This window comes from Centroberyx affinis, unplaced genomic scaffold (genome assembly GCF_046629955.1).
Source record: "Centroberyx affinis isolate AG114_WGS23_722 - 3 ecotype Tasmania unplaced genomic scaffold, CSIRO-AGI_Caff_v1 ptg001955l_1, whole genome shotgun sequence".
Lineage (NCBI taxonomy): Eukaryota > Metazoa > Chordata > Actinopteri > Beryciformes > Berycidae > Centroberyx > Centroberyx affinis.
The window spans coordinates 31,428-53,401 of NW_027280312.1; the positions used below are offsets into that span (position 1 = coordinate 31,428).

The following is a 21,974-nucleotide window of genomic DNA, read 5'->3' on the forward strand; positions in this document are numbered from 1 at the left end:
GGTCGATCAGCTGGATTGTTCGGGAGACAGGGAGATTTTACAGCAGGGAGAATCTGTGGTGAGAGAGCAACAGGGAGAAGAGACTGAAAATATATTGATAAGAAAGAAAAACAGTATTTTTTAAATGAGCTGTTGGTTACCCATGCTTTGATAGAATAGTTTAATGAGCCTCATTGAAAAGGAAATGATAACCTGATCATTTACCATGTTTTTTTTTTACAGGAGAATGACAGTAATCAGAACACGTACCGCCTCTCAGGATTTGTCTCTCACCTTGGGGAGAGCATGCACTGCGGTATTTAAAATCATTTCCATCAGACATGAACATATATCTGTAACTGACAAGCACAAACATAAACAAAGCTTTACCTTCATTGCATCTTCTGTGTCCCTTCTTCTGTGGGCACTACATCAGCGACATAGCAGAAGGACAAAGTTCACGGTTCACCCTCAGTGACTGCAGTGTGAAAAAGACTAACAAGGACACTGTGGTCAATGAATTGACCTCAAGCAAACTTGTGAGAGGCTATGGAGTTACTGCACCGTCTTCTTCGTCCCTTGTTCTTCTAGTGATCAGTATTTCCATCATCTAAAAATAAAGCTTTACAAAGTTGCGCAAATGTGTCTGTTTTACACCAAGTAACAGTTATACCAAACGTGGAATAAAGCCACCCATCACTGAAGCCGGTAACAACCTTGCAGAGGATGGCTTCAACAGACAGAATAAGATCAAGAAGAAGAGGAAAGATCTTCTGCATTCTCCAACGTCCCACCAACCAGCTCTTCTTCTGTCCCCTGGTTCATGTTGTCATTTTTCTAAATTAGGGATTGTTTGGTATTTAAGATAGCCTATAATTGTTCACTGATGACATTCTGTTATGTCACTGGCAGAGTTTTTTTTTTAGTTTGCAGGTCTCTGTAGAAGCCAATGCTTCCTGCCCCTGGTGTATGTGGTAGATTCCCATGAAATGTGGTACATTCAAATCCTGCTTTGTAGTCTAATACTAGACTAGACTATTCAGACCAGCTCATGCATTGATGCATTCTATTACTATTCCTGTGATCACTATGTTACAAACATTTTTTTGGAGGTTTCATTTTTTTCTGAACCTTCAAGGACAATCATGACATTGATCAGGATCATCAATGTTTTAGGTCAATATCCCCCCATTTACCCTCTAAAATATAAAGGTTTCTTCTTCCAAATGTCTTAAAGTTCTGAAATTACTTAAATTAATAATTAATTTACAAATTTATGACATTAAAGTTACATTTGTTTCTTATATTCTTTCAGTCAGCAGGATCTCTTTAGCCTGTAACAAGTGTAAACATTGTTATTCCTAATCCAACCACATCCCATCACCTGAAAAGCCTATAAAGTCAAACAGAGTTGTTAGAACAGAACTGTCACTTGCTGTACTGAAGTTATAGTTCCAGCAACCAAATAAATGAATTGATTTGTGGTATTTAGTTAGGCTACATCTGCTTCAAGGGACATTTTCTCTAAGGTTTTCAGACTTAGATACACTCATGGACCAGTGATGCAGTCATGGTTTTTTTGTGGTAATCATGAGACAGTTATTGTTTTTCTTTAGCCATAACTATGAAACTAACAGATTAAGATGAAAACTTGAGTCCATATCCCAAGGGTCAACAAATCTAGCGTTAACCCAATACAGATAGTCACGGAATTCTGGACAAAATCAAATCCAACAATAAAAATATTCTCCGATTTGGGTCTGAGAGACAAAATCTCATGAAATGGGGGTCCGTGGCCCTAACGTGTACTACATTTGGGGTCCTTGATATGAAAACGGTTGAGAACGGTTGACAGTCACTGTTCTAATAGACTGGTGGAGCTGCAGTTCCTCGTTTTGACGCGAGAGAGCAGTATAATGCGTTTTATAATGTCAACGTGAAGTTTGTCCTCTGCGGCTTGCTGTAGTTGCCGGGTAGTGGAGGTCAGGCATGCTCTTGAAACATCTACTGCGAAATGCCATGGAAGTGCCGAAAAGAGAGTGATTAACATTATATTATACAGATGTGTTTCACAATCGACTTTTTAAGTCGCATTGCTGCTGAGCGGAGAAGTCGCGGGTAGAGAAGAAACGAGTGAAAAACACACAGAGGAGCACAGAAAATTGTCCGTCCGTTTTGTCCTACAAAGGCGCCGAGAGTTTGACAGCGGCAGGACTTCACTGCGCAGGCCTGACATTAGATAAACTGCTGGAGGACGGCATCCAGCGGAGTAGATGAGAGAATAAGGACTCGTTTGTGGACAAAGAAGCAAGCTCAAACATGAGAAAGGACGTGAGGATATTACTCGTAGGGGAACGTAAGTGGCAGCTTCCTCCACTCAAGTCGGTTGAACGGTTTATTAGCTAGTCTGCTAGCAGCTAGCAGCTAACGTTATAGCTAGCGGTTGGGGGTTTTAGCAGATACAATGAATGACTCTGTTACCGTCCAGTGCCTGAACATGAGACGTTATGTGCATTGAGGTGTTATGAAATACAACGACTGTAATGGCTGATTACACCTCGTCTGCCAAAGTATCCCGCGATGCATTAGAATAAACACCCGGGGCTTTGCTTTATAGCTTGTGTTCATAGCCAAAATTATAAATACTTAAAAGATGGCAGTGACAATCTCATGATGAGTGTTGGTTTCCATTTACTGCCATGTTATGGTTACTGTACTACTTCCCTTCACAGTAATAAGTAGACTTAACGTTAATCTCTAGACGAGGCTTCACGTAGCTTGCTTACAACGGCATTCAAGTGTAAATGCCTCAATTTGACAGATTTTTGGAAATTCAGTTTAGTTTACCAATAGAATTATTACTTTTGGCATTGCTCGCTTTCATCCCTTATGTTTCCCACTGGAGCCATTGTCATAAGTCTTAAACTGAGTCATATAAAATAGAAATACAGTTTCACCTGTGATTGTGAATGAGGGCCAAGAAGGCAGTATATCTCTGCCTTCCTCTCCTTCACCTACTCTGTTGTTCTCTTTAAAGCATGTGTGTTGACAGTACTATTTATATTTAGGGTTAGGGTTAGTGATACAGTGTGGCCTACATTGCCACACTAGTTGGCATTGACTGTTCCTTGGAGAAGGGCAGCCAAAGTGCTACGTGCCTACAGTCTTGTAGTGTAATATAGGACAAGATTTGGGAGTATTGCAAGCAACCTACCAATCCACGAGGTCTTGTTTATGGCTGTTAAATTGCAATTAAAAAAAATGCATCTTAGCGTGGCCTCTTTAATTGGTAATCCATCCCATGTTTCCACTATTCCCAATTTTGGTTCTAGTGCAGGTTGAAGCCTCGTGTGCAAGGGAATATGTCTAAATCATTATGTGTATTATTTGCTGTTGTTTATTATTATCGGTGGTATTTTGTGGATGCACTGAAACTGGCAGAATGATCTTAGGCTTGTTATAGGAATTATGTATTTCATGCTAAAGAATAGGTACAGATAACTCACTGCTCGGCCTATAGAATTAATAGTGTCAAAGTCTAGTCCTCAACAAAGGCCACTCTTGAATTAGAGAGCACTTCCTAGACCAGTCTACCCACCACAGGCTTAATTGCAGCCCTGTCTGTTGTGGCCTCTGTCAAGTGCTGGACTTCAGTGAGCATTCCTTCCAGCACTTGGCTGCAGCTCATCACCCTCTCCAGCTGCTCTTATCTGCGCCCTCTCACTTAACACATTACCCAGAATGCTCTGTGGTGGCAGAGAGGTCAATTGTTAATGTCCCAATGTGTGTAAAAGAGTTGTATCTCTTCAGCTTGTAATAAAAAAAAAATGATGCACTAAGTCCAGTTTCTTCTCCTGTGTCCATACAGCCAAGGTGGGGAAGACGTCGCTGATCATGTCTCTGGTCAGTGAGGAGTTTCCTGATGAGGTGAGTATCAACAGGCTATCAGACTTATAGATTTGACTTATAGATTGTTCACAGAGATGTCAGAATCATGAGGATTCTGACATCTCTGCAGGAAAAACATTTCAACTTCCTTTTCACCAAGGGTCATTCCATCCTCCGTGTTTACCTAGACAGATGCCGCTAATATCCTTTGTCATTCAGGTTCATATTTCTAGCATCACAGATTGAATGATCCACCTCCTTTATCATGCACATTGCTGCTGTCCTAGACCTAAAGAAAACAAAAAAATGACTGTTTCCTAAATAATACTGTATATAATATAAGTTTGTGATTGTTTAAAACCTGGTTTAAATGCACGCTGCACATTCAAAGGTTGTGATTGGTCATGTGTAATGGAAGCGCTTCTTATGCCACACTGGGACCGTCAGGGGAATTGAAAATATAACAAACACTTCTATATCACCAAATTACACAATTTTAATCATGGAAATATACAATATACTATTATGTGCAAATAATTGTGCAGCCCTAGTACATTCTCACCTCAATAATCAGCAATCGGTTGACCTCTAATAGTTATTTAGCCCTGCTCATGTTGTCAGTAGTGATCATTGTCTGGTGTGTGCCAGGTTCCCCTCCGGGCTGAGGAGATCACCATCCCAGCCGATGTGACGCCAGAGAGAGTCCCCACACACATAGTGGACTACTCAGGTAAACCACACACTCACCACTTCATCACTGACCTCATCATCAGACAAAAATGATCAGTTGGATGAATACAGATCCACATCAATTGAGTAAATGTGATAATGAGTACTGCAAATTCTTCTCGTAACTGATAGAAATAAATCGACAGCAAGGATCGATAACATGTGTAACAGTTCACTGATGCGCCTTCTCTCACACCTCAGAGGCAGAACAGTCAGATGAGCAGCTGTATCAAGAAATATCCAAGGTTGGTTGGACTTTATTGATCCTACCTGGCTCTCAAAGTATCCATACCCAGTGTATATTTTATGTCCATTACTGTCTGAGCTTACATTGCTATTCATCTCTACAGGCAAATGTTATCTGCATAGTTTACTCAGTCAACAACAAGAAGTCCATTGAGAAGGTGAGTATGGTTTCTCCTGTGCTCACCACAGTTAATCAACTGTACTGATCTAGGCAGCTCATTTTACATCTCAAGTGCACTCAGTGTGTCCTGAATTTGAAACGGAATGCTCCTTATTGTTAATCGTAGTCCCTGCTAATCCTCTAGTCCTCTATTAAATGAGAGACAAATTCATTGGTGTATGTTTGTTATGAATGCCTGCCTGGCTACAGTGTTTGATGTTGTGCTTTCTCACTCCCCTAGGTGACAAGCCATTGGATTCCCCTCATAAATGACAGGACAGACAAGGATAGCAGGTGTGTTCATGTCACTTTGGGAGGTGTGTGTACACGTGTGTAAGGCAACTATTGGCCTGACTTTGAGTTTCTCCTGCAGGTCTACCACATTAGCAGATTTTGCTCATTAGTAACTGGGGTTGTGTGTTACCACATTTGACATTAGCTTGGAGCATGCTGACATACTGTTTGCTGGTAGCATGGTTGCTCTGGCTGTTTAAGAGCATGCTTGTATAATGATTTCTTAGCATGTTGATGTGTTGTTACATTTTGTGTGTTTGTAGCATGCTAGCTGACACAGTGGTTACTAGTAGCATGGTTGCTTTGGCCAAAAATAAATTATATCAGCTGGGATCCAAAATCGTTTGACTAAGACATAGGAAATATGAACAAAACATGAATATCTGTCTTATGTTTAAGACAGATAGATTATAGCCTAAATGCCTGTATTTTGGTATGGTTATAAAGCAGCAGGCAGGCTCACCATATCCAACTCTAGATGCTTGTAACAGCTGTACTGTAGCCTGCTGTAGTGGCTGATAGTCGGTGGGTTAGCATAACAGACATAAAGCCTCTACATACAGTAGACTGCATGCCACACTGTGTGAAGACCTGCCTTTGATCAGGTGACTCAGGAGATGCCCTAGATTATTTTAAGCCACATGAATGAACTAAGCCACAGGAATACGACAGGTTTAATAAGATCCATTATAGGCTGAGTTAGTGTTGGTATGTATTAAGCAAAATAAAGCTAAGCTATTATGAGAGGGTAATATATTAATATGTAGCGTTACTGCAGGGTACCATTGATCCTGGTGGGGAACAAGTCAGACCTGGTGGAACACAGCAGCATGGAGACCATCCTGCCTATCATGAACCAGTACCAGGACATTGAGACCTGCGTAGAGGTAAGAAATCCATGCAAATACACACACACACACACAAACACAAACGCGCGCACACACACACACATACTGTATGCACTGCCTGGATGCCAGCGGGTTTTATTGAGTTTCTTTTGGATCCAGACGGGCAGGGCTAGTCCCACGCAGAAGTAAACTTTGATGAAGCACTTGAGAGTGATGAAATGGCAAATGAAAGATGAAAAGCTCATTGAAAATCCAATAGATGCATTGACTGTCTAAGTGAGGCGGAGTGTGTGCGGGACAGATAGGCCCCAAGCTGCACTTGGGTTGCAGCCCAGCTCCTGACTCCACTTACACTCTGCTGACTGACTGACTGACTTGTTAATGGGTTTATGTTACTCAGCCTTGTGCTTTGAGGCCAAAGCCTGCTGACGGACTGAGAGTGTGCTGAGAGGCACGGGTGTCACGGAGGAGGTTGGCTTCTGTCTGCGACTCTCTCAAATTCAAATTTCCCTCTGTCCCATGTGATGGCTCAGTCATGCCCTCCTCGGCTGGATTAGTTACCAGGCTAAAAGGAGCAGACGGGGAGGACGTGAGGGAATGCACACACACACACACAGTGGATACAGTTTGGGGACAGTCGCACACAGACAGTTAGTTGGACTCATGTGAAAGACCATGTGAACCGTTCCTTCATGAGCCGGCAGTGTGCCACCTGGGCTAGGGTTAGTTGTATGTGCTCCTGCACTGAAATAGAATTGAGTCTATCTCAGATTTCTGGTGTATTTTGTTTTTTCTTGACCCTAGTTTTATCTTAGCATGTCGGTTTCATTTATGAGACCCCATCAAAATCTCATAGTTTAGAGAGTGTTTCTGGGCAATTGTTGTTTTTGCTTTATCAGTCTGTCAATTTCATCCAGCAGAAATACATTTAAGTGAAATTCAAATGGTAGAAATCCAAGGACGATAGGACTGGAGAGCTTCTTGAAACTATCAACTGTACCAAACAAGAAGGTGCTCTTTGACAGAGGATACATAAAGTAGCTTAGGAGGATACACGAAACCAAGACACTCAACTTGAAGTGAATTCAATCTTTGTCAACGGTTGACAAAGATTGCTAAATGAGAACACCTGTTCCACCTTTGTCTTGTTGAGTCTTGTTTAAGCAGCTGAAACGCGTCAGAGCTCATTTTTACTTGATTTTACTTACCAATGCAATAAAGGCATTTTAATTCTTTCTACTTAAAGTTGAGTGCCTTGGTTTCTTGTTTCCTCCTAAGCTGTGGTAGAAACCCATTTTGAACCATTCAAGTCTGTGCAGACAAGTTCAATGTTTCCTGACTTACAAGGTGAGAAGAGGAGTTGCTGTAGCCCATAGGCATTCACATGAACCTGTACTTCCTGTTTCCTCAGTGCTCTGCCAAAAACCTGAAGAACATTTCTGAGCTGTTCTACTATGCCCAGAAGGCTGTTCTCCACCCCACAGGACCCCTCTACTGCCCAGAGGAGAAGGAGGTGAGGCCTGTAGATGCACATTGTCTTGGACTGGCGCCAAGAGCGTCCATGGCAACCAGGATTACACTCTAATGCAATGGTGTAAAGAAGTCATATTTTTAGTTAACTGACACAACTTGTCCTTGTACAAGACAATCCACTAAATCCCTTTATGTGATATAGAATTGGATGACATTTTGGTGTTTTTTTTTGTTCCCTAAATTAAGGAACGGTGCTGTGGCATGTAAACAACCCAATGAATAACATTCTCTTCCATTACAGATGAAGCCTTCCTGCATCAAGTCTTTAACTAGAATCTTTAAAGTGTCTGACCTGGACAACGATGGCATCCTAAATGACAATGAACTCAATTTCTTCCAGGTAACGTCTTCCACTTCTTCCACTTCTTCCACTTCTTCCACTTCTTCTACTTAAGAGTGTCACAGTTCATTTTGATGATAATTGTACGTGATTGGCATCAGGCTTCATCAAACTCTGTCTGGTTACTGGAAAGGAAAAGGACGTGACTGGTTTAGAAGGCAGACTAAGACCTGAAACAAACCTGAAAAACCTTTTCTTCTTTTGATAACTTTGCTACTTTCCCTTATGTGCCAAATGCAACATCACACACTCCCAGCATAGGCACTGTACAGCAGCTGTCCCATGGCAAACCTCCTGAAAGCTTTGTGTGTGTGTGTGTGTGTGTGTGTGTGTGTGTGTTTGTGTATATATAGAGAACATGTTTCAATACACCACTGGCGCCCCAGGCCTTAGAGGACGTGAAGAATGTGGTCAGGAGGAACATGACCGACGGGGTTAAGGACAACGGACTCACGCTCAAAGGTCAGACGCTCTCCTATGCAGTTGTCTTCACACTCTTCCCTCTTCCTCCCTCCCTCTCTTGTCTTTATTTGTCCCTTGTCCCACATGATTATCACTTTCTCATCAACACTGACCTCTGACCCCCATCTCTTCTCCTCTCTGATTGGCTCTCTGGCACAGGCTTCCTGTTCCTGCACACCCTGTTCATCCAGAGGGGCCGACACGAGACCACCTGGACCGTGTTGAGGAGGTTCGGCTACGACGACGACCTGGAGCTCACACAGGACTATCTGTTCCCCCTGTGAGTGCAGGGTTAAAGATTATATTACAGCATTTAGGGGGGGGTGAGGGGGAGGGGGTCACAAAGTCATGAGTCAAAGTGCAAGCAAGAATAATATAACTGAGTATTTATCATTATGAGGTGACCCAAAAAAAGTTTTAGAGCTGCAAACTACACAGAAAACAAAACTTTGGCGAAATTAGTTACAGACATATAAACACAACCAGTTTTCCCTCAAACACCACTGCTATGAAAAAACATTCATATTCTTTTGAATATCTGCTTCCTTTTTTGAAATGAACTCACACAGTTGATCACAGCTGAGTTACTATGATAAGTCAATTCCTCTCCTCCACTGAAGTGATTTGGTATCTTGAAGTGGTTCAGTCACATAGTTCTTCTCTCTTGTATTACCAGTTGTGACTTGCAGCGAGGCTTCTGTGAACAGCGATCTGCGCTCCAGAGCTTTCTGCTGAGCTAATCAGAACTGCCATCCGTCTCTTTTTCTGTCCGTCTCTGTATGCCAGGATAAAGATTCCCCCAGACTGCACCACAGAGCTCAACCACAACGCTTACCTCTTCCTCCAGAGTGTCTTCGACAAGCATGATAAAGTGAGTTTGACGGGAGTGTCAATTTTTTTGTGCCCTTTTTCTCAGGACTTTGGATTTGTACTTTTGTACTGAACACGGTTCCTTGAAAGGCACTGTAAATAAAAAGTATTTTTATTTTATTTTGTTACAGATTATTTTGCTGTATTCCTACACTTATCTTGTGTTAGGCTTGGAAATAAGTGTGTGAGTTGATGCATGAATGTATGCACAATACAAGATTTTGATACACTCCCACTTATTTTGTAAGGCTGGGTATTGGCAAGGACGTCACGATACGATACGTATCACGATACATGGGTCACGATATGACTGTATCACGATACATTGCGATACGATACATATTGCGATATGTTGCAATACTCTACATAATTCACTGAAAATTTTAAAATGGAGCTGAAAATACAACTTGCTGTGTACCACCTGGGTAGTCTAATATGTACATCACATTATATTGTGAGCGTTTTGAGTCAAAACTATTTAATTCAAAGGGATTTGAGGGAAATTTAAGGACATTTTAAATCCGTTTAAAACATGAATAATCTTTTTTAATCTATCGATACGAGGGGCTGGAAAATCGATACAGTATCATGGAAAAAAATATTGCGATACTCAGCTGTATCGATTTTTTTGCACAGCCCTATTATTTTGTCCCACACAAACAAAACCATGTTTGTGCTCAGTTCAAGAAATCTTATAATGTGTATCCAGCATTTGTTTTATTTCCAAGCCTCAAACTAAATTAGTGTATGGATGATGACATATTCTGTCCGTCTGTGTTAATTTGTATGCATTCCTTAAGTCAGCCTTAACTGTCCACTCAGGGAGAATTTATTGAAAATGTGTGTATTAATGTGTGATCCAGGACAGAGACTGCGCACTGTCGCCGGAGGAGGTGAAGGACCTGTTCAAGGTGTTTCCCTACATGCCCTGGGGTCCGGATGTCAACAACACGGTGTGCACCAACGATCAGGGCTGGATCACGTACCAGGGATACCTCTCCCAGTGGACGTGAGTTGGGATCAAACACACTCATGCGTACAAATACACACACACTTAACACATGCATCTCAACTATTCATACCGTCCCAGACTCATGGCCTGTCCTCTGTCTCCTGTCCTAGGTTAACAACATATCTAGATGTACAACGCAGTTTGGAGTACCTAGGATACCTGGGCTACTCCATCATCTACGAACAGGAGTCCCAAGCAGCTGCCATGACAGGTACGTAAGAAGACATGCTGCATTTCCACCTCTCTTGTGGCATTTTTATATGCTTTTTAACTGTGCAGGCTACTAGGGCAGTATATAATATCATATAGATAGTGCCCCATAATACTGTCACAAGGTTGTGTGTGTTTTATATATGTCACTGTGTTCCCATTATTCATGCATATTCTTGTTCACTGATAAAGTATCTCGTTTCCGTGCCTCAGTGACGCGCAACAAGCGTATCGACCTGCAGAAGAAACAGACCCAGCGGAGCGTCTTCCGCTGCAACATCTTGGGGTCCCGGGGCAGCGGGAAGAGCGGCTTCCTCCAAGCTTTCCTGGGCAGGAACCTGCAGGTCAGTGGACACCGTGGATGCCGACCCCTTTGAACTCACACGACTATCTTTCACTCCATACTTTGTCTTGCTGCGCACACCCCTGGTGTTTCCCTGGTTTCAGAGGGGTTTGGGTGCTAACTTTGCCCTTGGGGAGGGTTTTGAGGGGTGATGGGGGCAACGTTTTGCACTTTATCAAGTCTCAAGTGACAGTCGATGTTTTCAAATTAATGTAATAAAAGATCACTAATCATCAGCTAGTTTTGTTTGGAATGCAGCCACATAATGAGATTCAGGGGTCTGGTCATTATTGTCGTGCAGTGGAAAAAAATGGTGCAACCAAATCATCTGTTTGTGCCACCAAACAAAAAAGTTAGTGAAAATGTTAGTTTTGTGCCCTGGAGTGAAAGATCAGTTGATTGTTCAGAAGCCTCATGTTACAAAAACATGGGCTACTTGATGTTTTCCATTAGATGGACTGGGAGAAAAAACACAATGTTGCTTTGCTTTAAGAGTTTAATATGAAATCCCTGCAGTCATACCCCGTCTGACTGCTAAATTGCACACAGTAATTTGACCAATTCTTGTTTGATTGTTAGACTGCATGTTGGGATGCTTTCACACCAAGCATGTTTAGAGCGGTTTAGTCAAACTCTGGAGCATTTACTCCTTTAGTTTAGTTTGTTTTGTTTTGGCAGGTGAGAACAATGTCCCCCGCCTCGTATCCAGTGGTTGACAGATGACACAACAAGTTTGCTTGTAATTGAGCGGTGTGGACCTAAATGAACCAAATACAAAATGCAACAACAAAACGCACAACAGTAAACCTTTCCACTATGAATTTGGACCAAAACAAAAATGAACTATAGGTTTGATCGCACCATTAGACGGTGTCTGCTTCAGTCAACCTCCATAGGTGAAGCAAAGATGAACCAAGCCAAGGCTGGAAGAGACCAGCATGGACAGAGTCAGTCTTTATGGTTAGATGTCACTGACCTTGTTTATTTCCCCCACGACCCAGCGACAGAGGAAGATCAGAGAAGATCACAAGTCTTTCTATGCCATCAGCACAACCTATGTTTACGGCCAGGAGAAGTACCTGCTGGTAAGGACCAGTCATCTCATCTGCTCTTTGAATTACTGTTACATAATCTGAGTGTATTACAGTCTTGTGCTGTGTAGCAGCATTAGTTCTCTGCACAGCCGTTAATCCTAACATCTGCATGCTTCTCTCTCTCTCTCTCTCTCTCTCTCTCTCTCTCTCTCTCTCTCTCTCTCTCTCTCTCTCTCTCTCTCTCTCTCTCTCTCTCTCTCTCTCTCTCTCTCTCTCTCTCTCTCTCTCTCTCTCTCTCTCTCTCTCTCTCTCTCTCTCTCTCTCTCTCTCTCTCTCTCTCTCTCTCTCTCTCTCTCTCTCTCTCTCCCTCCCTCCCTCCCAGCTCCATGAGGTGATGCCAGATTTTGACTTCCTGTCGGAGGCGGACCTAGCCTGTGATGTGGTCTGCCTGGTGTATGACATCAACAATCCCCGCTCTTTTGAATACTGCGCCAAGGTCTACAAGGTCTGTCAACTGATTATGTTGTCACTCCGCTTTCCCGTCCATGCCAATCCACTAAACCTCAGTGGAATGGTGTTGAGATGGAGGAAGAGTGCTTGTCAGTTTTGAACAGATACATTAAGGGTATAATGTCCTTCGCACAGCTCCAGATCTGCGAGGTGCTGGTCAAATGCAGGACAAAAACATCCAACAAAGAATTATTCAGATGACTTATCCTTTTTTAATTCATAATTCATACAAGTAAAAACATATCTGAATAAGTCGGTCTGAATTTCTCTTTACTTTCTCTTTATTTTTCTTTACCTGTCACAATGTGAGGGAAAGTCTTCTGTATTGGCACTTAAGTTAACCAACAAATGGCATATTAGCTTTGTTTCCATTCCTCATTCAAATTAAGGAATACTGTCAGACAGTATTCCTTAATTATTATAGTATTTAAGTTAGCTAGTAATGCTAACAGGCCTGTTTTTGGGCTGCAGAAGGACAAATGCAGCAAATATTTCCCCTTAACATGTCAAGTACGTTTGTTATTAAAATATCAGATGGTACCATTCAAAATGTCTCTTACCAGTGTATCCCTGACTGCAGTCAGTTAAAATGGTAAAATACAATAATGAATTAATTGTATCCAAGTAATAAGAATATGCCAAATCAAATGTGTTAAATTTCCACAGTAACATTTAACGCTTGTGTTTGGCAGCAATACTTCATAGACAGCAAGACGCCCTGCATGCTGATTGCCGGCAAGTCAGACCTGCATGAAGTGCGGCAGCACTGCAGCCTCTCGCCACTGGAGTTCTGCCGCAAACACAAGCTCCACCCGCCCCAACCCTTCACCTGCAACACGACCGAAGCGCCCAACAAAGACATCTACACTAGACTCACCACCATGGCCATGTACCCGTGAGTACTGAACCTCTTCACCAACCCTTGGTCCCATTCACCTGACCCTTTACCGCTCTGTGACTTAATTGAGACTCCTGCACCTCTCCCACTGTCCCACTGCTCCATGTCCCATCCTCCATGCCTGTGTTGTCCTATGTCTGCCCATCCACTTCTGCTTCTCTCCTAGAGTATCCAGCAGTGAAGCTTTGCCCACTGTCATTTATGTTTTCCCTTATCAGGGTGGGAAATTAATACCTGGTATGCTGGTAATGCTGGTAAACTTGTTTATTCTACTAGACTGGCACATTAAAAATCAGTCTCTGAAAGTGGCTGTTGAATTTTGGAATCCATGAGCCACGTTTGTCAATGGATGAGAAAGTTTAGGTAAATATGGCAGGAAACCTTCTGCCATGTTTACCTTGCTTTTTCAAATTTGCGGCCTTTTGGTTAGAAGCTATAGTTGGCATTTTGGTATTAAGGCCTTCAAATTGAAATCTATTGCCACTCTAAGCCCAAACCAAATTAAATGGATAGGTCTTTATCTTCACTTGTGAATTCCGTGTGTGTGTGTGCGTGCCTGGAAGTTCCTACCTGCTGTTGGCCTTCTGCCAGGTCAATCCATTGACTTTATAGTGCCAGTGGGGTGTTTTAGCTCCTCAAGGCTTTCTGATCGGATTAGACTTCAGAGCAGATTAATTGGCATTTAATTGAGCTTGCCTTCTAAATCTCAGCTTAACAGGCCAGAAATCCTGTTGTCTGATGCTAAAACCATTGGATCTGCTGCAGTCTGGAGCAGGGGTAACAGGTCTCTGCAGATTTAAAGAAAGGTGCTTACTCAGCTCGGTGCAACTGCTGCCTCAGGCTGCTTCAGCTGAGACCAAAGATTCAGATTCACCAAGGAATAGGAGTGCTGATTGAGGACTAATTCTGCCTTAAACATTGAATGAATGATTCAAAAATGGGATCAGCTCTCCCGTTCTTTGAATATTGAAAATTTTAATGGGTTTCCTACTGTAGAAGGACTATAGTCAGGATGTAGTGGAGGGTAAACGCCTAAACTCAGTTTACCCACTGTAAATTACCCATCCATATTTGCAGAATAGAGTTTAACCTGACAGAAATCTTCATGATGTAAATTCATAATATACTTTGTACAAAGTTGTATCAAACTGATATGTTTTAACTGATATTACTTTTATGGAAAAATGCATATATTAATTTAATTTACATTGAACGTAATTGAATTTTGTTTATAATGTTGGGCGTTTGCCTCAACAACTGAAAGTCATAGTTTAGACACCTTTCTATTTACTAGTACATAGATGGCTGTAGCTACTGAGGGAAATTGGTCAGAGGAAGGTTTCATTGGCTAGAGCCAAAAATCAGACTAAAGAGATTCTGGGGGTTTTTGCATTTTGTATTTAATGTGCCACCCTTAGAATTTGCCTTTTCTTTTTGTCGCTCTTCCCCTCTTTGTGGCTTTCCACTGCTTATGTTCCTTTACTTTCCTTTAAAACTATTGACTCTGAAAGTTAATTATAGAAGTTTTCTTGTTTTTTCTCCTTTTTTATTGACTTTGACTAAATGAATATAGTTAAGGAGGTGGGTGCAATGCAGCATTTAGCCCAGAAGTCCTCCTTTGATCTAGACTAGTGGTTAAACACGTGGTTGAGATTTTTGCCCACCTGGCATCCATAGGTGTGGCTTTGACCGTCTCTTCGTCTGTGTGTGTTTCATGCAGCTTGTGTATGTCTTTGTATGTGTGTGTGTATACACGCATTTTTGTGTCTCTCCGCAGCCACGCCCGTCTCCGCTGCATGTGTGCCTGCAACAGGTGCACCTATTGCCTGTGTCAGAACCTCCTCAAGTTGGAGCTGCTGCGCAGTGTTAAGGCTCAACTCCGCAGGGTCGTTTTCAACAGGTTCATACATAGAATAAACACTAGTGTTTTAACATAGACTGACTCCTCCTCTCTGCCTCCCTCCCTGGACTGGACCTCCAGGATGGGTCACAGAGAGGCTCTTGTTTAACCCAAGCTCCCTAACACTGTTGGTGGTGAAGGCTCCTCTGCTTTCCTTCAATGCTGGCCATTGGTCAGGTTTACATTGCATATCCACTGCGAGGAAAGGGGATGTTCACTGATGAAATTCACTTGAGACTGATAATAATGTGATACTTCATTGATCGTTGTTCGGGAAATCCTCGTTTCACTTGCTCCCCTTCAGGGAGGTCAGGGCGAAGACTCGGGTACAGAGCGCTCCTGGAGCTGGTAGGGATTCAGTGACTTGCTCAGCAACACTTCAGCAGGGTGGATGCTTGCTGACACGGGGCTTAGTCTGGGGTCATCCGGTCGAAGGATACTCTCTCTAACCACTAGACCACCCTGCTGCATTAAAGGTCAATGGTCTATTGTTTAAGCTGTTTTTTTTTTTTTCTTTTTACTGAGTCAGAACTAATTTTCTTGGGAAATATCTTACATCTGATTGACACGTTGCTTCACAACCAAACCAAATGTGAGCAGAGAGTCCATTCACGTGCTGAAAGAGCCCAGCAGTTACTCTAGGTTGAGATGACGTGTTTTGGTTTCTGCTCCAGCCCCACCCAGCCAACCTCCGCTCTGTACAGCCTGACACAGCGAAGCGTGACCAAACTCTCTGCCATGCTGTGCCAGCTAACACCTAGGCTCCTAGCCAGGGAGGTAACAGTGTGTGGTGTTGCATTGGAATCTGCCTGAACGGTGCATGATGTCTCAAATGAATTGCTTGTCCAATACTCACTGAATTCCCAATATTGACTCTAATAAATAACACAGACGAGTGTTGAAAGTAAAATTGAAAATTTGTTGTGAAACTGAACTGAAGCCTAACATTTTGTTATGAGGAATACATAGCTACCCAGTTGTACTTTTCAATTTAACCAGAGTCCTGCATAGGTCTGGAAAGTCTAGAGAAGTATGGAAAATTAATTTGATTGTTTTCAAATTTCCATAATTTCTGGAACATTCTGGCAAAATGCACAGAAACATACTGAAAAATAAGGATAATTTTGGTTGTTCAGGCCTGATGCACATATGACTACAGACTTTATTCAGTTATGGACCCACAGCTGTGATATTTGTTGTAATACAGAGTAATCTTATGCTATAGTGTAATATACTCTAGCCATATTGTCCAGCTGCTGTCAGCATTTCATCATATTTGAGTCAGTCAAGAAGCACCGGAAAAAGAATGCAGTTTAAAAATGGAAATGCATTGAGGCTATAACAAGTGGTTAAACCGAAGCATAGATTGCTGCTGTGCCGTATTCTTTATTTATTTATTTATTTATTTTTTTCTCAAGTTGGTCCATACTTGAGTTCAAACATGACCTAGATACCCGTGTGTAGGTCACATCTAGAATGGTGTTTGCCCCTTCCTGTCATGTGAGGTGGATATGCAAAGTGTAAATCTTGACTAACAAGCATATCATTTGCATAGTAAATGAAACACAGCCATGCTCTATAGTTTGGTTTGTGCTTCACCTGAAAACCTCATTGAAGTCTGCATGTCTACATGTTTTGGCTGTATGATTTTCTTTTATATCACATAAAAGTATTCAATTTCTTCTTGTCCATCCATTTCTCTTTGGTATTGACCTTCATCAATTATCAAAGAGTGCATGATTGTCTATGAAGTTTTCAGTCTGTTTTTGTCTTGATGTTATTCCCATTCTTACACCCAAGTCTACACCTACAAGAGAAAAGCCATTGCTGTAGCTGCCAGGCTGTTATTTTTTTGGGGGGAAAGAAAACGATGTGTGTCTCAATTTCTGGGGATCACTTATCTAGCCGATTATTATAGCTTATTATTATAGCCGATATTATACTATTATTATAGCCGATAGTTATAGCCTTTGCTGACTGGTTCTCTTGTGAGTTTAGACTTGATAAATTAGCTTAACAGACAGCTTGGTGTTCCATGTTTAAAATCAGAATGTTTTTCTTTGATGTTTTAAATTGATTTTACTGTACCTACCAATCACCCTTTAATTTCATCCCATTTTTCTATCTTGTATTGTTTCCTGTCCTTGTCTTTTTTTTTTTCTTCCCCTCTATAGGTGTTCACACAACTGTTTTTGGCTGCCCCTCTTTCTCTTCCTCTTGCATGTGTTCACCCTCTGCTAATCTGCCTGCTGTAATGTGTGCATGCCTCGTGTGTTTCCTAATTCTCGCTCTCTGGGTGGCTTAAGGCCTCAGTCCTTAGCGCTGTGTCACCATCTATTGGCAGTGGGGAATAGGTGTCTCCTCTGTGCAGCACTATACTTAAGGACACTAGAGGCTGATGGGGAGGATTTATTGAACCTCAGTGCCGGGTCTGAATGTCTGTTTAATGGTGTTATATTGTGCTTGGGCGGTAGTGCGTTTGCTGATTTTTGGCCTATTTTATTGACCGGTGATTATTAGGCCGGCAGCAGCCTGATGGACAGCAAGGCCGGGTATTCACGGACCCAGGCAGACCTAGATAGTGTTGTGTCCAATACTAACCCTTGTGGTGATGCTTTTTTAACCTTTGGGAGTTGTTGATACCATTAATGGCATGTCACTAAAGGCAGTGGAAGGAGCGGACACACCACATTGACTACAGAGTCTGTTTCCCCCAAAGTGGGTTTGGCTGGCTGGATCAGGTTCTACTTTGTTGTAAATTTACATTGTAGGTATTTAGCTGACACACTTATCCAGGTCACCTTGCATTGAGTGCATCAGTAGAATAATTTGGAATTCTTCACCAAAAGATCACCAAAATTACAACCAAGCAATAGTAAGGAGTGGAAGGGTCAGAGCCACAGAGCCCAGATAACATTGCTGTGACTGTTGAATGAACATGCAAAATATTGTGAGAAAAGGACATAAAGAAAGAGTGAGGAGAGAGGTAGAGGATATTAAATAGGATAAATGGTGTCAAGCCACTTGAGAAAGTTTTTTTTGAAGCAGGGAATGTAGATTAAGAGTCCCCCTTGACTCATTTTGGTTTACACTTCAAATCTTCATTAATGTGCATGCCTTACCTTGTCCCTTACCTTGTTCAATAAACCTAAACATAATAAACATTTATTTTCTAAGACTGGATAGGCCTAGAATTTCAAGACCAGACCTTTCTAGTCCAAAAGCCACTTTACAGTAACAGTGTTGTAGCTAGTAAATTATTGATGTCAAACAAAGTATTTCAAATATGCAGGGATGTGATCAGTAATGCAGAATGTAGGCCAAAAAAAGAAGGCAAACAGAATTGGAGTCGTATGTCTAAAGAATCTGAAACCCTAAGGGGAAAAAATGACAGTGACAATTTGTCTTTACCTGGTAGCCATGATAACCACTCCGCCATCAGACCAGTCTTCACCTCTGACTGCCATGTGGTGTGTACAGTCCGTATATGAGGTGTGTGTGTCTAGCCTGTCATTGTGTGTTGTGTGCAGTGTTGTTTGACTAGGTTTGGTCGCAGTCATGGTTTGAGTTTGTACTTTTGGGCTTTGGGTGGAGGTTGAAGTTCCCTACTGTATTTGTGTATGTGTGTGTGCGTGTGCGTACCCATGTGTGTGTGTGTTTGTCTGTGTGTGTGTGTAAGGCTGCTGGGCTGGGTGGAGGGTGTGGGGTTTTACCTGCTGGCTGAGGAGGAGTGCAGCCTGGTGCAGCAGGTCACAGCCGTCTCCGACGTGGAGGAGTCCATCTATATGGAGGCCTCCGCTGAACAGCTAAAACCCTCAGACAGGTAAAGGCGGAAACCACATCCAGAGGGAGAAAGGTGTGTGCGCGCGGCATGTGTGTGTCTGTGTGTACACTTTTATATAAATGGACGAGCGCGCTTCATTACGGCACATCGATTGCGACAGACTAATTCTTTGCTGTTGGAGAAGTGAATCTATCCTTCATTCTGCACTCAGCTTTTCCAATCATGGATAATTAATGTTCTTGTTTTTGTTTTTCCTCCTTGTTTTTTTACCTAGTTGTTTTCAAGTCATTACTATAACTTCTCCTGGCTCTTACCATTGTTGACATTTATGTCCTGGAGAGTTGTAGAGAGGCTTGGTGGAGTCTTTGTGGTTAAAGATGGCTAGACGGAGTTATGGTTGTAGGTCTGTGTGTGTGTGTGTGTGTGTGTGTGTGTTTCAGGAGGGTTTCTCTGCTGGTCCTACCAGAGCACCAGGGCTCTAATGTGTCTTTTAGGCCTAAATGTAGACCAGCTAGGCTCAGCGGACAGTGCTGTGTTGCAGGGCGGGCTTGTACGGGTGTCGGAAGTATTTAATTTTGTACGCCCAATCTGCCATTGAAGCTATGGTGTAAACAAGTATATGAAACACTTTTCTCTCTCTCTTTTCTTCTTTGTTATCTCTTTCATTTTCACAACCTTCACTTCATTGCAATCCGCATAGTTCCCCACTGTTTGTGCTTCTTGCCAAGGCAGCTGGAGTTGTGTTTGATTGGCATGAGATGGTCAGAAACATTTTGGACAGGAAGGGCAGGTGCTACCTGATTTTAAGTGTTTTCTCTGGTTTCACGCCTCTCACTGCATCTCAGACCAGCCTCCATGCTGCTTCTCATAGTTCAGCACCACTCCTTCTGTTCACCCAACCGCTTTACTGTCTGATCCTGTTCCCTAAACCTAACCAAGTGACAAAAGAAAGCATGTGTTCCTGTTCCAGGCTGGTATCACATAGACAACTCAACTGTGGACAGCGGGGGAGATTCAGGGGAAACAGGCTCAGCTATCAGTGGCTGTTTGTTTAAGGCGAAGTTTCAGGTAGTTTCCACCTGAGAGAGAACTTGACTTTGTTTTGTCATCTGGCAACTAGTCAGAATAAAGAACTTGCCCGCTCAACTCAAAACTCTTGATGCCCTCAGGTTAAAAAAAAAGAGGAAAGTCCACACTACCGAATAAATTACAAACATTTGTGTAATTGGACTCGAATGCGTTTGTTTCTTTGTCTGCTGCTGTGCATTTAAATAATCATTTGCAATTCATTCTGTAGTGCGGACCTTTCCTCTTTATTTGGCAACTACTCCCAATGCCAATGTGGTTTTACAAATGGAAAAAGGTGATACTGTGTTCATATACTTTTTCTTGCACCCTCTTTTTTTTCCCTCACCCAATCTCTCTGTCTCTCTCTCTTTCTTTCTCCCTCTCCTTCTCACAGGCACATGGCTCAGGCCGACCTGAAGAACTCCACTTTCTGGCTGAGAGCGAGTGTCGGCGCCACAGTGTTTGCCGTGCTGGGCTTCGCCATGTACAGAGCGCTTCTCAAGCAGCGATGATGAGACAGTTGAACGCATGCGACAGCTACTTCCTCCCCGGTCCCTCTGTCCACTACGCCCCTCCCCTCCTACATGAAAGACTAAAACCCAGCCAACCAACCAACCAACCAACCATCCAGGCCCCTTGCCTCAGCCCCACCTCATCCAACTCCCCTCGTTCCCATGCAATACGGGCAAGAACAAACAAGAGCGAAACCATAGATGCATTTTATATATATTTGAAAATGAGGAGTGTCGTTCTTTTGCAATTCAAGTTTTGGTTTGTCGTTTGGGGAAGGGGGCGGATTATTTTCGAAATGCCACGTCTTCATCAGTCAAACGAACTGCCGGCATTCTGGGATCTATTGGTATAGTCTAGTCCCGGTCAGACAGTAGTAGTCACTGGATGTTTTTAACAGATGGTCGTAATCCAGTCTTCTTTTTTCTCAGGTCAGTATTATTAGCTAGATGGTTGGAGACCAGAGAGTGAGAAGAGGCAGCCATACAGAAACACCACAAAAGGGACTTAAAAACCATCTGTTTATAGATGTGTATATACAGTATATATATGTATTCCTTGGGTATTTTAGGATTGGACCCAGACACCATCGCAAGGCAGAAGCAGAGCTTGCCACATTGACCAGAGTGCAGTTCTTCACACCACACCTACTGGAGGTGTTACAAAAACAAAGCCACGTCTAACACTAGAAAGGTCATGGATGTCATGTTTTTTTGTTTGTGTTAATTTATTAACCTGTTTTTTTTTTTTTCGTCTGTTTTGAGTGGTTTACTCAGCACCGCATGAAACAGATAGAGGGATTTACATTTTCATGTATTTTTGTATTTAGTATTATCAAAGCTGTCATCATGGTGTTATAACATGACTATCTGCTTCCATTTTTATTTTTCTGGTTTTCAAATAGAGCTTTGTCCTTCATATTATATTTTTATGAAGTTAGAGACACCACAAAGCTAGATTATGCTATTAACAACAGCCATTCAATGCACCTCTCCCACCTTAAAACTATGGAAATGTTTCTTCTCATTGACTTTTCCAGCATTTACAATAAAGAACTATGATCTGGCATGGCCTCATGTGTGTTATTGGGTGAAAGAACAGCGATTAAACATCAAAAATGAGGTTGAAACGGTTTGATAAATGTGTAATAAAGGACACCCACTGATGTTATTCATCTGTGTTTCCCTGAGCAAAACATTAAGTAGCATCAATTCTTTCAAAATCAACTTTTTTCACGTCCAGTTTTCAGTGGCTTCATATACTCTGTGTATATCATAGATCATCAAAAACTCAACTTCACTCTCTGTGCGTGCATCTGCGCAAAACGGGTTTTTTGTAAACCAGAATAGAGAAGCG

General features: G+C 42.2%; 1 protein-coding gene across 5 annotated transcripts; it reads left to right on the forward strand.

Annotated features, from left to right (window-relative positions):
* The first annotated feature begins 1,954 nt into the window (after positions 1–1,954).
* On the forward strand, positions 1,955–21,668 carry rhot1a (ras homolog family member T1a). 5 transcript variants are annotated; one of them, XM_071530688.1, is made up of 22 exons: positions 1,955–2,335; positions 3,848–3,906; positions 4,516–4,597; positions 4,798–4,841; positions 4,947–5,000; positions 5,244–5,296; positions 6,075–6,183; positions 7,556–7,657; positions 7,919–8,017; positions 8,371–8,479; positions 8,639–8,759; positions 9,266–9,350; positions 10,213–10,358; positions 10,472–10,572; positions 10,785–10,915; positions 11,916–11,999; positions 12,331–12,453; positions 13,151–13,353; positions 15,134–15,256; positions 18,598–18,604; positions 18,955–19,079; positions 20,503–21,668. In XM_071530688.1, the coding sequence occupies exons 1-22, from the start codon at positions 2,299–2,301 to the stop codon at positions 20,618–20,620; spliced, it is 2,115 nt and encodes a 704-aa protein (XP_071386789.1). In that variant the 5' UTR covers positions 1,955–2,298; the 3' UTR covers positions 20,621–21,668. The 5 variants fall into 5 exon arrangements, with proteins under 5 accessions (XP_071386789.1, XP_071386788.1, XP_071386790.1 ...); XM_071530687.1 differs by lacking the exon at positions 18,598–18,604 and having other exon boundaries at positions 18,936–19,079; XM_071530689.1 differs by lacking the exons at positions 18,598–18,604; positions 18,955–19,079.
* Positions 21,669–21,974: the final 306 nt, after the last annotated feature.